This window comes from Eleutherodactylus coqui, chromosome 4 (assembly GCF_035609145.1).
Source record: "Eleutherodactylus coqui strain aEleCoq1 chromosome 4, aEleCoq1.hap1, whole genome shotgun sequence".
Lineage (NCBI taxonomy): Eukaryota > Metazoa > Chordata > Amphibia > Anura > Eleutherodactylidae > Eleutherodactylus > Eleutherodactylus coqui.
The window spans coordinates 267,599,599-267,615,094 of record NC_089840.1 but is presented as its reverse complement, the minus strand read 5'-3'; the positions used below and the strand labels follow the sequence as shown (position 1 = coordinate 267,615,094).

The 15,496-nt window shown below is 45.6% G+C and overlaps 1 protein-coding gene across 1 annotated transcript in view; it reads left to right on the top strand.

The window, feature by feature from the left end:
- LOC136626333 (ovostatin-like) overlaps positions 1–5,249 on the top strand; it is a 63,012-nt gene extending 57,763 nt beyond the window's left edge. Inside the window, exons 35-36 of the mRNA XM_066601306.1 lie at positions 3,908–3,985; positions 5,131–5,249. Coding sequence (XP_066457403.1) covers positions 3,908–3,978 — 71 coding nt within the window. The 3' untranslated portion in view covers positions 3,979–3,985; positions 5,131–5,249. The remainder of the gene's footprint in view (positions 1–3,907; positions 3,986–5,130) is intronic.
- Positions 5,250–15,496: the final 10,247 nt, after the last annotated feature.

The window sequence follows — 15,496 nt, the reverse complement described above, 5'->3', positions numbered from 1 at the left end:
AGGAGCTTCAGGAGTCAGGAAGGGGTTAACAGTCATATAACACAGGCTTATTGTAGCATCCAATGAAGTACAGGGTGATATCGCAAACAGTCTGTTCCCCAACATCCAATTCCAGAGATGGTGACTGGAGATACTGCTGCCTATAACAAAGTCCCGTACTGCTTAGCCAAGTTCTTCACTAGGGCCCTGGGACGAATCCTGCAACATTGTGCCTGGCACCTTGCTCCTTCCTCAGACCCAAGAATAAGGTTGTATGAGGAGCGATGTTGATTCCCCCAACCAGCTGCACTTGTTTTTTAGCTTCTGGGACTGAGCAGGAACTTTTATAAACTTTTGGGTCCTTCCAGCAGCATAGAGCTGAATTGTTGAGAGGCTAGACAAGTACACTAGAGAAATACTGAGTAATGCTCAATTAACCCCTTGAGTGGCACGCCCGGAAATTTTCCGGGACAAGCTCCACTGTCGATAGTGATATAGCCCGGAAGATTTCCGGGCTATATATCACTATGGGAGCTGCAGAGCACAATGCCACAAGCTGTGGCACTGTGCTCTGCCTGCACAGTCCCACAGAGAACAAAGCAAGGGCTTTAAAAAACTAGCAGAAGATATTGCCGATATGCAATCTCCTGCTTCTAAGTCTCCTGCTTTGTTTACAGGTTGCCATAGAGACCATCGGCTTGTCAGAAGCAAGCAGATGGTCTCTGTGGCAGGGAGAGCTGGTGCTTGGCTGTCAAAGGACAGCTAGGTACCAGCTCTTACAGCAGAGATCAGAGAAAACCTCCGATCTCTGCTGTGTTAACCCTTTACATGCTGCAGTCTATGTTACTGCAGCATGTAAAGGGCTATCACTGCAGCATGTAAAGAGCTGTCACCATCGGACCCCCGGAATATGATCAGGGGGTCCTGATGGGTCCCTGTGGAAGTCCCCTTAAGGGACAAAAAAAAAAAGTAAAAAAAAAAACAAAAGTAAAAAAATTATTTAAAAAAATAGTAAAAACACTTGTCTCCCTTTACTTTGTAAAAAATCAAAAATAAAATCACACATGTGGTATCCATGCGTAGTAATGACCCAGAGAAGGAAGTTAATACATTATTTAACCCCTTAATGACATGGCCCCTTTTTTTCTTTTTTCCCCCATTTCTTTTTTTCCTCCCCCCTGTTTAAAAAATCACAACTTGTCCCGCAAAGAACAAGCCCTTATATGGCCATGTCAATGGAAAAATGAAAAAGTTATGGCTCTTGAGACGCAACTGCAAAATTAGCTGAAATTCAATGATTAGAATCATTTTTAAAAACCTGCCCTGGTGGGCACGACAGGGTGGTAGGAAACCCGCCACTCAAGGGGTTAAAGGGGCTATTCTATCCCTCTGATCTTTGATTCCTCCAACCACCAACTCCAATATATACCTCAATTCAGCCTATGCAACAAAATATTAAAAGATATTAACCCCTTAAAGAAGCAGTCTTTTTTTTACCATTTTCGTTTTTCTTCCCCCCTTTTAAAAAATCATAACTCTATTTACCCATCGACATAGATGTATGAGGGCTTGTTTTTTGCGGGATGACTTGTTTTTTTTTTTCAATGGTGCTATTTAAGACCTTGGTCAGCCGAGCAATTTTGTTTTGTGCGCGTCTATGTGCTAAAAAATAATGCGCTCCACAGATGTACAAAATGCGTGTAACCGAAGCTCCGGGCATTTTTGCACATCTGTGCAAAAAAGTGTGCGGAGCAGCTGTGCTTGTAGAAGCGCTGCAGCTCCATGAAGGTCCCCTCATCACTGAACACTGGGCCAGCACTGTCACAGTGTTCAGTGATGATGTGACTCCCCACGGGGACGAGCTGTCACAGCTGTGGCAGATGACTGTGATGCTATCCCATTGCTTTCAATGGGGCTGCTGCTGCCCCATTAAAAGCAATGTGATAAAGACAACCCCTGCAGCGATAATTTTCAGGGGGATCTTGAAATATAAGCCTTGCCCCGAAAACTTTTACTCATAGAATGGCTGAGCGCTGCCTCTGATTGGCTGAGCGCTCTAACCAATCAGACACAGCTCTCAGCTGTCATTCAATTAATGGCTGAGCACTGCCTCTGATTGCACACAACGCTCAGCCAATCAGAGCCAGCGCTTTCCCTCTGAGGGACTTGCAGCACTGTGCCTATGATCGCTGTTATAAGGCATGGCAGAGCTACTGCTCTGCCATGCCTTATCGCTTATACAGCGAGCATAGGCATTGGCAATACAGGACGCCAGTGTCTGGCGTCCTGTTGCCATGGTGACAGGCCGGGCTCTCGCGATGACATCGCGAGTGCTGGCCGGAGACACAGAGGGAGCGCACTCCCTCTGTGAACTCTTTCCCTGTCGTGATCTACTTAGATCGCGGCAGGGAAGGGGTTAACAGCGGGGGACGCATCTCCGATGCCCCCCCCCCCCACTGTGACTGACAGCCGGATCCCGCTGCGGGATAGCGAGGGATCTTATGTGATCTCGCGCTATCCCCAGGACGTACCGGTACGTCCTGGAGCGGGAAGGGGTTAAATGCCACTGTCAGATTTGGCAGCATATAAAGGGTTTACAGCTCCAATCAGCGGCGCAGCTTATCGGAGCTTTTGTGGCGGGTGTTAGCTGTAATAAACAGTGGCACCCACATTGTATGGAGTGTGATCGCCCTACGATCTCCCTCCAAACACACCCCGAACCCTCCGGACGTAATTGTACGTCCTGTAGCGTTATGGGGTTAAACCATGATAACATGTAAAATCACTTAATTTTCTTGCTCTGGGAAAAATAACACTTAGTAGTGACAACTCTGGATGACTACGTAACATCCTTCTGTTATTCATCTTGGAAATATAGCCATACATTGGGCCATTACATGTAACCATTTCCTTGCTGATACTACTGACAAGAGAAAGGGTAAGTCCCAGCTGTCAACTTATTCAAAAATGTCCAGGAGGAATAACAGAGGGATGGCACACTGCAGAAAAAAAAAGGTGCCCCAGAATTATTGTTATATAGGGAAAGCAAACAGATGTGTTGGGGGGGACCTTATACTTTCCTATAGATTTGACGTAGCTGCAAGTTCGCCATTGGTGGTCACCGAGCGAGGATGGCAACCTGAAGGCCTCATGTCCACGGGGAAAATCAGATCCGCTGCAGATTCTCAATGGAGAATCTGCAGCGGGTCCCTCCTGCCCCGCGGACATGAGCGCCGAAAATAGCAATTTAAAAGCATTTACCTATCCGGCGCGGGCGAGGAAGGTCAGCTGTTCCTCACGGCCGGATCTTCATTTTCGGCCGGCGGATGAATTCCTGACGCCGGCGGCACGTCGCCGGCACGTCGTCGACGTGCCGCGCGCATGCGCCGGGCACATCCGCCGAGCCGAAGGACGGGAGATGCGGCCGTGAGGAAGAGCAGAGCTTCGCGGCCCGCTGCGGGTGAGTAAATGCTTTAAATTCCTATTTTAGGTCTCCCGCGGATCCGGACGGCTTCCATAGGCTTCAATAGAAGCCCGCGGGAGCCGTCCCCGCGGGAGACCCGCATGAAAATGGAGCATGGTCCAGATTTTTTCATGCTCCATTTTTTTTTAAATCACTTTTATTGACGATCCGCGGGTATTTATGTACCCGCGGGTGGTCAATGCATCCCTATGGGATGCGGATCCGCATGCGGGAGATCCGCTGCGGATCCTAAATCATATTTTCCCCGTGGACATGAGCCCGAAGAGTACATGAAGGAGAGGGCTGCAGGTTGAGACATAAACATAGACTCTGTCCATGTATATGATACTGGTTATATTACATGCATGCAGTAGCTGCCGGGGAGCTCTATACTCTAACCAGCCGTTACTGGGCTTTCTATGACGGTATTTTGTCACTTATCTGTTCCCTTTTTCCCTCTTACAGATGAGAACGCTCGGGCCGTTCTTCGCCACCCCTGCACTATACCAACTGATCCGGGGGTGAAATCACAATAAACATTTGGTGGGTCATCAAAGTGTTACAATACCAGTGCTCCTTATACTTATGATACACTTCTGTTGTACTCAGTATCATCCATTCCATCAGCCTCCTCTGGTATTTTAATCTTTACTGGGGTCGTCCATAGTTTAGAAAACTTTTTTTTTCCAGAAACAGCACCACTCATGTCTACAGGCTGTATCTGGTATTACAGCTTTTAGGTGAATGCGAGTGAGTTGCAATACAAGAGACAGCCATGGACAGCAGTGGTGCTGTATATAGAAAACAAAAATCAGCCCCCTAAAGGGGACCTGCAACCCTGACGAATGTGGCGGCAGGGGTTGTCAGGACTTCCACATACAGCCGAGCGGGAATCACTGAAACAGCACAGCTCGCTGTGATACACTGCTGCTATAACAGTGGATTTAAAGGGTAATGGTTAATTTGCTGATGGGTGGGATCTCACAGATGAGACCCCTGGCGATCTCGAGAACGGGACTCCCATGTCCCACTCTGCCTGTCACTACGGGGGTCGCTTTTCCCCCTACAGTGATGAATGGAGCGCTGACCAAGCATGCGCCATCGACACCCCATTTATTACAATGGGACTGATGGAAGTAGCCCAGCACATGCCGCCCAACTATCTCCGCAGTCCCATTGAAAGTTAAAAAAGTTGCATGACCAACGCTCCATTCAGTCCCCTTCTCATTGTGAGAAGTGTAGTAACTCTGCAGTGAGGAGGACAGGGGGAATCATGAGACCCCCGTTCTTCAGATCGACGGGGGTCTCAGTGGTGAGACTGCCACTGATCAGCAATCTGTGGGGATAACTTGCAATCTTGGTACAACCCCTTTAAATATGATTAATTTCCATTGCAGGGTGTATGAACATAACCTTAATAAAGGCGCCATCCAATGATGTGAAGTTACGGCATATCACTAGGATATATCATAATTTCACAATCAAGGGGATTAACCACTGTGATTCCCACTAATCCCAAGAACGATGTGATGAAGATACTTCATCACAATGCCAAGCACAAGAGATAAATGTCATATTCAGCACTGCTACATCTGATGCATCATTAACCAGAATGCTATTCCAATTAGTAGTGGGATGAGTGCATCGGGTTATTACTGTAACTAATGCGTTTCTGTTTCTGCACACAGGGTAATATGAAGGATCTTCTCTTCCAGAATTTCAGGCCAGGCCCTCTACATACATAAAGCTCTATTACTTGTGTGTATGATAACTGTACTTGGAGCAAACTAATAAACATTAAATACTCTATTGTGTGTTGTGTCTGAGTTTTATACCCCAGGAACCAAAAGTGCTATAAGGGAGGACTGAGAATCCTCTGGGCTTAGTTTTCCTGTTTTTTTCTTGCTACCTGTGGATTTTGAGCATGTTCAGATCTCCTGCGGCTCCACTGATGATCTAGTCTGACCTGTTAGTCGCTATTCTGGCTTAGATACACAAACATTTTTAATACTTATTAATTAAGCTCTGTTATTCCAAGTGCAGCTCCTCAGGGGCGGAGCATGACAGTCTCTCTTTGGTCTTCTTTGAATTCCTATGTCCCACCCCATATGCTCTGCACTAGACATAACACAATAGAGACATTCATAAAGCCTTTTATGACCGCTTTGGTGTTAAAAAAAAGTTGCAACTTTTTGCGCAAGTGGGAATTTATGCAAAAGTGTGCGACTTTTGGGTTTTTTGTGTCACCCTCTCCATTTATGTAACAAGGACTTGTTGGGAGGGTACATGGCCACCCCAGACAGACAAATTTATAATACTTGTACATTCTTAACCTGTATACATTGAGAAAAAAAAAAGAAACTCTCAAGTGAGTCATTTCCAGTAATAGTTATCCCGTATAAAAATGAGACCCAGCAGGGTGCTGAGCGAGAAATCGCTCATTAGTTGCACTGAAATAAAGCAATTAATGGGCAACTTCTCACTTGGTGTAAACTGCCTGTTCACTGTGAATGGAGGCGGGCGGCTGGAAGAGATTTCCAGCGCGCTCCACCTCCATTCACTGAACTACTACTATCCTGTGTAAAAGCGCAGGTGCGATAATCTTTGGGAAGACTGTTGGGTGCCTAAACACCTCCAGAGTCATCCCATGTAAAAGTACCAATATTCAATAGGTTGCAGACATCTACATACCGCGAAAGACACAAAACAGAAAATGGCCAGCATAGCGCAACATGATCCTCTTCTGGTAAACAGAAATGTACATGAGTGAAATTTTTTTTAATGACAAAAGTGCAAAACGTCATTAGTCCGCTTTCCGTTGGCCTTAGCAGGAGTACGTTTTAGCAATTCTATTGGGGTTGCTATATTAAATTTTGCAATAAGCGTAAACATTTCTCAGCTCACATGCTGCCACATCTAACTTCTTTATCACTAAACCAGAGATAGATAAGCCAGACATTTATTTAGCCATTTCTCTCATGTTTGCCTGGGAAATGCTAGGGGCCCGGGGGAGATAAGCATCATGAGCCTCTTACCCCCAGCAATACCATTTTTATTCATGGACCTAGCAGAGCGCCGTATACATTTTCTGCGTTCACTATGGGGAAAATTTACTAAGCATTTCCGACGCCGGGCTTAGTATAATTGCCCCCGGTGTGCTTAATACATGAAGAGGCGCACTTACTACATTTTAATCCCTGCCCCTGATCTTCACTGATCATGTCTGTATAAGGTCTGCCCCCATGAGGGACAATCCTATGAAAAACTTGAATTTTGGGAGGTAAGCTTCAGTGAGTGAGCCACCAGTCCCCGGGGCACATTCACTGAGATTGACATTTCATATGTCAGTCTAAATAAACTGCATTCCTGCAATAAACGTATTGAGGTGCAAGCCTTTTAGTATATTAGTTGCATCGGACGGCACCTCCAGGCACCAGATGGATACCTATGCCAGCTATGAGTTGGTGTATGTTTCCGCCATACTTGCAATGTACACCAGTTTCTGGATTTCATTATAGTAAAGCTGATGGACCACGAGCTGCACAACCCCTAAAGCCAGGCCCCATCCACTTTTTGGGAAAAATTACCGGTATCTCTTTTATATACCAGAAAATTGGTTTACAGTAGCCCTTTGTAAAGTCTTTTAGCTCGGAGGACTTAAAGAAGGTCAGGGTCTTGTCTACTTAGGAGGGGTGTGCAACAGATCACATCTTTGTTAAATTTTTAAGTGACACATTTGTATGATTTTGGACTTTTAGTAAAGTTCTAATTTTGAACAATAAAACATGTAACTCAACTAACAGTTGAAGGAGATTTGCATCAAAGGCCTTGGCCATAACCCTATTGAGATGCTATGGCACAAATTGAAGAGGATCTGTGCCCACAAGGCATCCCAGAAATATTAATGAACTGAAACACATTTGCAGGAAGGAAAAGTCAAAAAGTTTCCCTCAACATTGTGCAAATCTTATCAGGAAAATGTTTATTGGAGGAGACTGCTAATAAACTGGGTTCTACAGGTTATTAAATTCTAGGGTTCATTTACTTTTTCTCCCTGCACTATGGATATTACTCAAAGTACTTGAATGGGGTTTGGTCATCAGGTTCACACTACCTCTTGCCCCCATGGATGCTGTATTCTGAAATGCCGCATCGTTTTAGAATAAATACACTTTGATGTTTGACTCGGAGTTGAGCTCTGAGCCACGGAGGCGGGCATTGTGTTGACGGACAGTTCTTTCCCCTTTTGTTTTACTGGGAGAGAACTGTCAGTCTATATATTATTGGCGGGGAGATGCCGGTGTGGCCCGCCCCCATTACTCAGAGTTCAAATGTCATATTGTATTTATTTTGCAAAGTATAGGACCGGATAGTATTTTGAAAAAGTATAGTATTTTGAAAAGTATAGGACCGGAGTGGGGCCCTACATGATAGGGTGGCTAGGGATCAGTAGTAGAGGAAAGGGTTAAGCAGCAATTATTGTGAGAAGAGAAGGGAATGGAATGTAGAGGGGTGAATTAGGGATTGGTGAAGAAGATAGGAATATGCTAACTAGGAGGTAGTAGGGTTATAAAAGTAGGGGTTTTGAGTGGGAGTAAGAAAGGGATAAGAGTAAGTACATTGGGAGCAGTACAAGAAAGGAGGATTTTGTGAAAGGCAACAAGGAAGAAGGAAAGGATCAGCAGAGCGGCAGTCATTGTGTTATTATGACTATCTCTTGGTTATATTTTATATGTTTTATTCCCACCTTTCCTTTAATTATCTACTTCGATTCCATTTGAAAAATACTTTTAGCTTATATGTTTTTCTAGGTACTACAAATGGTATGCCCCAGCGAGAGGTCTACTCTCGAAATGCGTTTTCTGCTGGTTTAACTCCTCATTTAATAAAATCCCCTTATATTGTACTATCATCACCATTTTTTGTAGCCATTTTTTCTTTCACTTCCACTGTGTATTCAGCCTAATGAGGACTTCTGAGATGAACACTGTGGAGGAACGTGGAGCCTTACATTTCTAAAAGAGCATTCTGCGTTCCTTCACCTTTCCGGCCCATTACCAAGTTCATTGGGCTCGTAGGTTATGACAGGTTTGAAAGCACCGCGATACCTTGTACATGTGGTTATTATTGGAATGGACATGTGGTAAGGGCTGACTGAACAGATATGTTATAATGATTAAAAGTACAATTTTTCTTACATTAGATTAAGCACAAGGAAACCTGTCACCTACGAACGCTACCATTGACTAACTTATGGAGCTCTTCGTGGAGGGGACGGAAAGTTGAGTGATGCAATTTTTATAATTTACTTCTCCCTGACAATGAAGACCGTGCTGGAAACAAAGACCAGTCTCTCCTCTGAGTAATGTGCAAGCACTGTCCTATACAGTTGTATGGTAGAGTGCAGCCATGGAAGAGTTAAGCTGTATCCTTGTGCCAGCGCAATATTCAACCACGGGAAACATGGAGTATAAAACTGACATCCAGCCAAGTCCCGGAACACCAACATAATGTAGGATATGGTTCTGTAAGTACTTGACAGGTTCTCTTTATTTAGTTTTTCCTTTTTCAAATTTATTAATAAAATTACCGCTCGTCCTCCAACTCCTTGAAGCTTCATGGTTTTTACGTAAAGCAATGGTAGAAAGGATGTGGGAACCTAAGAACAGATTAGAGAAACTAATGGTTAGAGCAGCACAACCCCATATAGCCTTACACTTTGTAAACAGGAAAGTATTATTTTAACACCTCTGAGATGCTTCGCACGCTGCAGAATTATGTCGTTTTCTTAAATTCTTGGTAATTCAAACACTAACAGGATGTTATTTCTAAGAAACTATGGTGCAGTTTCTTGACTGAGCAGCGATAACCCGTACCTCTCTCCAAATACGGCTATAATTTATACATTTGTATCATTTTACACAGAGACTATCATTTGGAACGTCAAACTAGCAACTGCGCTATAAGTAAAATTTTCACGTCGGTTGAGAATGGTGACAGGGAGCGTGTTTTAATTTTTTTCTTAACTAACCCATACAAGAACTACGCCGTGTCTGGCGCAAAATACAGAGCAGACTATGAAAGCCGTAAAACTTCCATTGGGGACGCGTGACCTGTTATGTAACACCACATGAACACAAAAGAGCATAAAAAAGCTGAACGTCGAAAACCCATTCAACTCCCGTCATGGTGCCGTATACGTACTGTGCGGTGCTGTAGGAAGGTTGCAGGCTACCTTTTTTTCCCACTAAGCACAAGCTGTAAGCGTACCTAGCATTGAAAAGTTTCAATTAAAGGCAACACTGATCCGTAAAGCACTAATTACAGCAGTCCTAATTATGTAGAACATCACAAAGCTCTCTGAATTGTTCAAAACTACAAAAAAAAAACAGAATGTATCTTTTCCAAAAAGATCACCCCATGGTGAAAATCCCCCCAACTTAAAAAAAACTCTGGCAATTTAGTGTTCCTCCAGAGGGGTGAATATAGTAAATCCATTACCACTGTAGTTTCCCACATAATGTGTAATGTGTAATGGTGACATGTATTTCCTGCCCATTTGCAGAACCTCACATTTATCAGTGTTGAACCTCATTTGCTTCTTTTCTGCTCAATCCCTCAATTGATGCAGATTCATTTGCAACCACATTCTGTCCTCTTTTGTGTTAATTACTTTACATAGTTTTGTATCATTTGCAAATATTGATATTTTACTGTACAATCCCTCCACGATGTCGTTAATAAATATATTACAAGAATTTTAAAAAATGGGACTGAGAATAGGGAATATAGTTCAGGGTTGGGTTATATAAAAATATCCCAAATCAAAATATCCCCTTTGAATATCCCCTGAGGTACCATAACATTCATAATAACAAAATGAAAAGAATACGGCACAACTACAGTACAAACCTGACAAAACTCACAGACCGAGCGAGGAGGGCATTAATCGGAGGCTCAGCAAAGAAACCAACAATTATTCAGAAGGAGCTCCAAAGATCGACAGCAGAGATGGAAATATCTGTCCATAGGACACTATAAGCCATACCCTGTATATAGAGGAGATGGAACAATCTGTATATAAGACATTGCAAGTCATACACTATACAGAGGAAGTAGAAGGGCTACTATAATCTGTACACTCCACATAGGGGCTTTTATGGAAGAGCGGCCAGAAAAAACAGCCATTGGTTAAAGAAAAACAAACATATAAAAGTTTGAAGTATGCCAAATAGCTTATGATGAACTCCCCAAACATATGAAAGATGCTTCTCTGGTCAGATGAGACTAAATTTGAAGTTTTTGGCCATCTTGAGAAAAGCTATGTATGGTTGAAACCCAACACTTCCCCCAACCCAAGAACAGCATTCCCACAGTCAAGCCCAGTGGTGGCAGCATTAAAGGGGTTGTCCCGCGCCGAAACGGGGTTTTTTTTTTTTTAACCCCCCCCCCCCGTTCGGCGCGAGACAACCCCGATGCAGGGGTTAAAAAAACAAACCGCTCAGCGCTTACCTGAATCCCGGCGGTCCGGCGTCTTCATACTTACCTGCTGAAGATGGCCGCCGGGGTCTGCTCCCTCCGTGGACCGCAGCTCTTCTGTGCGGTCCATTGCCGATTCCAGCCTCCTGATTGGCTGGAATCGGCACGTGACAGGGCGGAGCTACACGGAGCCGGCATTCTGCACGAGCGGCTCCATTGAAGAGAGCAGAAGACCCGGACTGCGCAAGCGCGGCTAATTTGGCCATCGGAGGGCAAAAATTAGTCGGCTCCATGGGAACGAGGACGCTAGCAACGGAGCAGGTAAGTAAAAAACTTTTTATAACTTCTGTATGGCTCATAATTAATGCACAATGTACATTACAAAGTGCATTAATATGGCCATACAGAAGTGTATAGACCCACTTGCTGCCGCGGGACAACCCCTTTAAGTACAGGGCGATTCCTGAGGAAATCCTCTTTCAGGGTGCATTCACATGCTGCAGATTTACTGCAGATCTCTCTACAGTGAAAAAATTGTGAGTAAATCCCCGTCAATCTTCTTACCATCTGGCGCGGATCTGTGGCAGACTCAATCACTTCAATTCACGGTGTGAAATCTGGTATGGATCTACATCAAAATCCGCACCAAATGGGGCAGATTGTGACACCGGTTTTAGTACAGATCTACAGCAAAATCCAGAGCGGAAGATATGCTGTGAATTTTGGTGCAGATCCGCAACAAAATCTGCCACGTGTTAACGCATACTCCGTCTGTCAGGGATGTGAGACTGGGACGGAGGTCCGCGTTCAGCAGGTCAATGACACTAAACATACTGGTAAAGCTACACTGGAGGGATCTATGACAAAACATGGAAGAATAGCCTAATCAAAGCCAAGCTCTCAATCCAACTGAGAATCAGTGTCAGGACATGAAGACTGCACTACACCAGCACAACCATCCAACTGGAAGGAGTTGGAACAGTTTTGCCTGAAAGAATAGGCAAATATCCTGGAGTGTAAATAAGGTGAGCTAAAACAGCCAAACCGTACCCCAAGGGACTTTGCATCAAAAAGTGATCCATAATGTATTGACTTTCAGGCGGTGAATACTTAAAGCCATTAAAGGGGTTGTCACGCGCCGAAACGGGTTTTGTTTTTTTTTTAACCCCCCCCCCCCCGTTCGGCGCGAGACAACCCCGATGCAGGGGTTAAAAAAACACACCGGGTAGTACTTACCCGAATCCCGGCGGTCCGGCGTCTTCATACTCACCTGCTGAAGATGGCCGCCAGGATCCTGTCTCTCTGTGGACCGCAGGGCTTCTGTGCGGTCCATTGCCGATTCCAGCCTCCTGATTGGCTGGAATCGGCACGTGACGGGGCGGAGCTACACGGAGCCGGCATTCTGCACGAGCGGCCCCATTGAAGACAGCAGAAGACCCGGACTGCGCAAGCGCGGCTAATTTGGCCATTGGAGGCCGAAAATTAGTCGGCACCATGGAGACGAGGACGCCAGCAACGGAGCAGGTAAGTATAAAACTTTTGATAACTTCTGTATGGCTCATAATTAATGCACAATGTACATTACAAAGTGCATTAATATGGCCATACAGAAGTGTATAGACCCACTTGCTGCCGCGGGACAACCCCTTTAAGGTTCTCAGTTTTTTGTCTTTTCCAATATTCACTTTCCAATATCAAGGGGACACTGCGTTAAGTAGAAGATAATACAACAGTTGGGATTTGGAAACCTATTTTATACTCCTCTGTCCAAGGGTTGTCCAGCTTTAAACTAGTGATGGCCTATCCTCAGGATAAGCCATCGGTAGTAGATTCGTGGAGGTCTGCTGCTTGGGACTCCTGTTGATCAGTCGTTTGCCAGGCCAGAAATCTTTAAAAAATGATACGTATGCCCCACTGTATTTACACTGTAAACTTAGAGTCCTTTTACACAAGATGATTGTCGGGGGCTTAAACTTAAACTTTCACAGAGGAGTGCTAATAGCTCAGAATGGAGATGGAGCGGACTGGAGATCGCTTCTGGCCGCCCACCTCCATTCACAGTAAACAGGCAGTTATTCATAGATGAGTGATTTTTATGCCCGCCTAAACTGAATGACGAATGATAAGGAAATACGTTATCGGTTGTCTTCAGGCACCTACAGTGTTTACACTTAGGGCTCATGTCCACGGGCAAAATAAGAATTAAAATCCGCAGCGGATTTTAACTCTTCTCCCGCCCGCAGATCCGCATCCCATAGGGATGCATTGACCACCCGCGGGGTAGATAAATACCCGCGGATGGTCAATAAAAGGGATTTTAAAAAAAATGGAGCATGAAAAAATCTGGACCATGCTCCATTTTCATGCGGGTCTCCTGCGGGGACGGCTCCCGCGGGCTTCTATTGAAGCCTATGGAAGCCGTCCGGATCCGCGGGACACAAAAATCAGATTTTACTCACACGCTCCGGTTCTTCTCTTCGCCGCGGCGCCATCTTCTCTCAGTCGCGGCCGGATCATTTTGCTTCGGCCCGGCGCATGCGCGGGGCACGTCACCGACGTCATCATGCACATCCGCCGAGCCGAAGAAAGAAGATCCGGCCGCGACGAGAGAAGATGACGCCGCAGCGAAGGAAGTATCCGGAGAGTGTGAGAGGTAAGTTAATTCTGATTTATTCCTATTTTAAGCGCTCATGTCCGCGGGGCAGGAGGGACCCGCTGCAGATTCTACATGGAGAATCCGTAGCGGGCCTGATTTTCCCAGTGGACATGAGGCCTTGGTGGCCGCACACGGGCAGAAGCGCATATATGCTCACGATAGTGTAACATATATGCGCTTTGCAGAAAGCGGGATCACGTGCTATCATGTCTGTATCTGCGTTTTTACTGTACTTTTTTGTGCTGCCGGGACCGCTCAAATCGGCACGGTTCTGGTAGCGCCATGTTATCGATTTTTCCATGCAAAATCGTGCATTTCAATGCGTAATAGAGTGCAGATAGCGGCTTTGGCGAGCAATTGCGCACCAAAATAGAGCATGTCACGTTTGTTGTGCAATCAAAATGCTCATGGAAAAAACACCATATGAAGGAACCTATTTAAATCAATGGGTTCTATTCACAAAGGCGCCCTTGTGTGGCCACCTTTATAATTCAGGTTCACACGATCCAGCGATAAACTGAATGATAATTTTTCAGTGTAGAAGGGCCCTTAGTCATCACAAAAAGGCCTTTCAGTGGCATAAAGTGGCAGCATCAAACGTGTTTGATAAAACAATATCTCTTTATTGATCCATGTTAAAAAAGGCAACGTTTCGACTATCAGTCTTTATCTGGCTTGTGTCTAAATGGGCCTTAAATCATATAAAGGAGCCCTCACAGCACACGCCGTTCATGAAGAGTTCATTAAAAGACCAAGTTCTCAGTAAAGAAAAGGCATTCCTGTGTTGGTCTAAAGTAGACATGTAAGTCCTTCAACATTAATAGGGCTGTCTGGATACGTTGGCTTTTAAAGTTTAGAACCAAATCACTTAAAACAATAAAACAAACATATATTTACCCTCCTGAGCTCTGGACTCTCCTCATTGCTCTCCCATGTCCTTTCCTCCTCGCAGACTGCCATTGATTTCCAAGTTTCTCATACTTACTCAATGCCCCCTCATCCTCACAGACTGTCCACATTCCCTCATAGATTTGCTTCCCTCCCTCACAGCCTGCCCTTTACAAATCCTCCTCAAAGAATTTCTTCCCCTATGCCTCCTCCATCACAGACTGCCATCCATATTATAAGCTGCCTCACAGACTGCCCCCATGTCTTCTCTCCTCACAGACTGCCCCCCATGTCTTCTCTCTTCACAGACTGCCCCCAATGTCTTCTCTCTTCACAGACTGCCCCCAATGTCTTCTCTCCTCACAGACTGCCCCCCATGTCTTCTCTGTTCACAGACTGCCCCCAATGTCTTCTCTCCTCACAGACTGCCCCCCATGTCTTCTCTCCTCACAGACTGCCCCCCATGTCTTCGCTCCCTCACAGACTGCCCCCCATGTCTGCTCTCCCTCACAGACTGCCCCCCATGTCTGCTCTCCTCACAGACTGTCACCCCATGTCTTCTCTCCTCACAGACTGCCTCCCATGTCTTCTCTCCCTCACAGACTGCCCCCCATGTCTGCTCTCCTCACAGACTGTCACCCCATGTCTTCTCTCCTCACAGACTGCCTCCCATGTCTTCTCTCCTCACAGACTGCCTCCCATGTCTTCTCTCCTCACAGACTGCCTCCCATGTCTTCTCTCCTCACAGACTGCCTCCCATGTCTTCTCTCCCTCACAGACTGCCCCCCATGTCTGCTCTCCTCGCAGACTGCCTCCCATGTCTTCTCTCCTCACAGACTGCCTCCCATGTCTTCTCTCCCTCACAGACTGCCCCCATGTCTTCTCTCCCTCACAGACTGCCCCCCATGTCTTCTCGCCTCACAAACTGACCCATGTCTCCTCTCCTCACAAACTGACCCATGTCTTCTCTCCTCACAGACTGCCCCCCCATGTCTTCTCTCCCTCACAGACTGCCCCCCCATGTCTGCTCT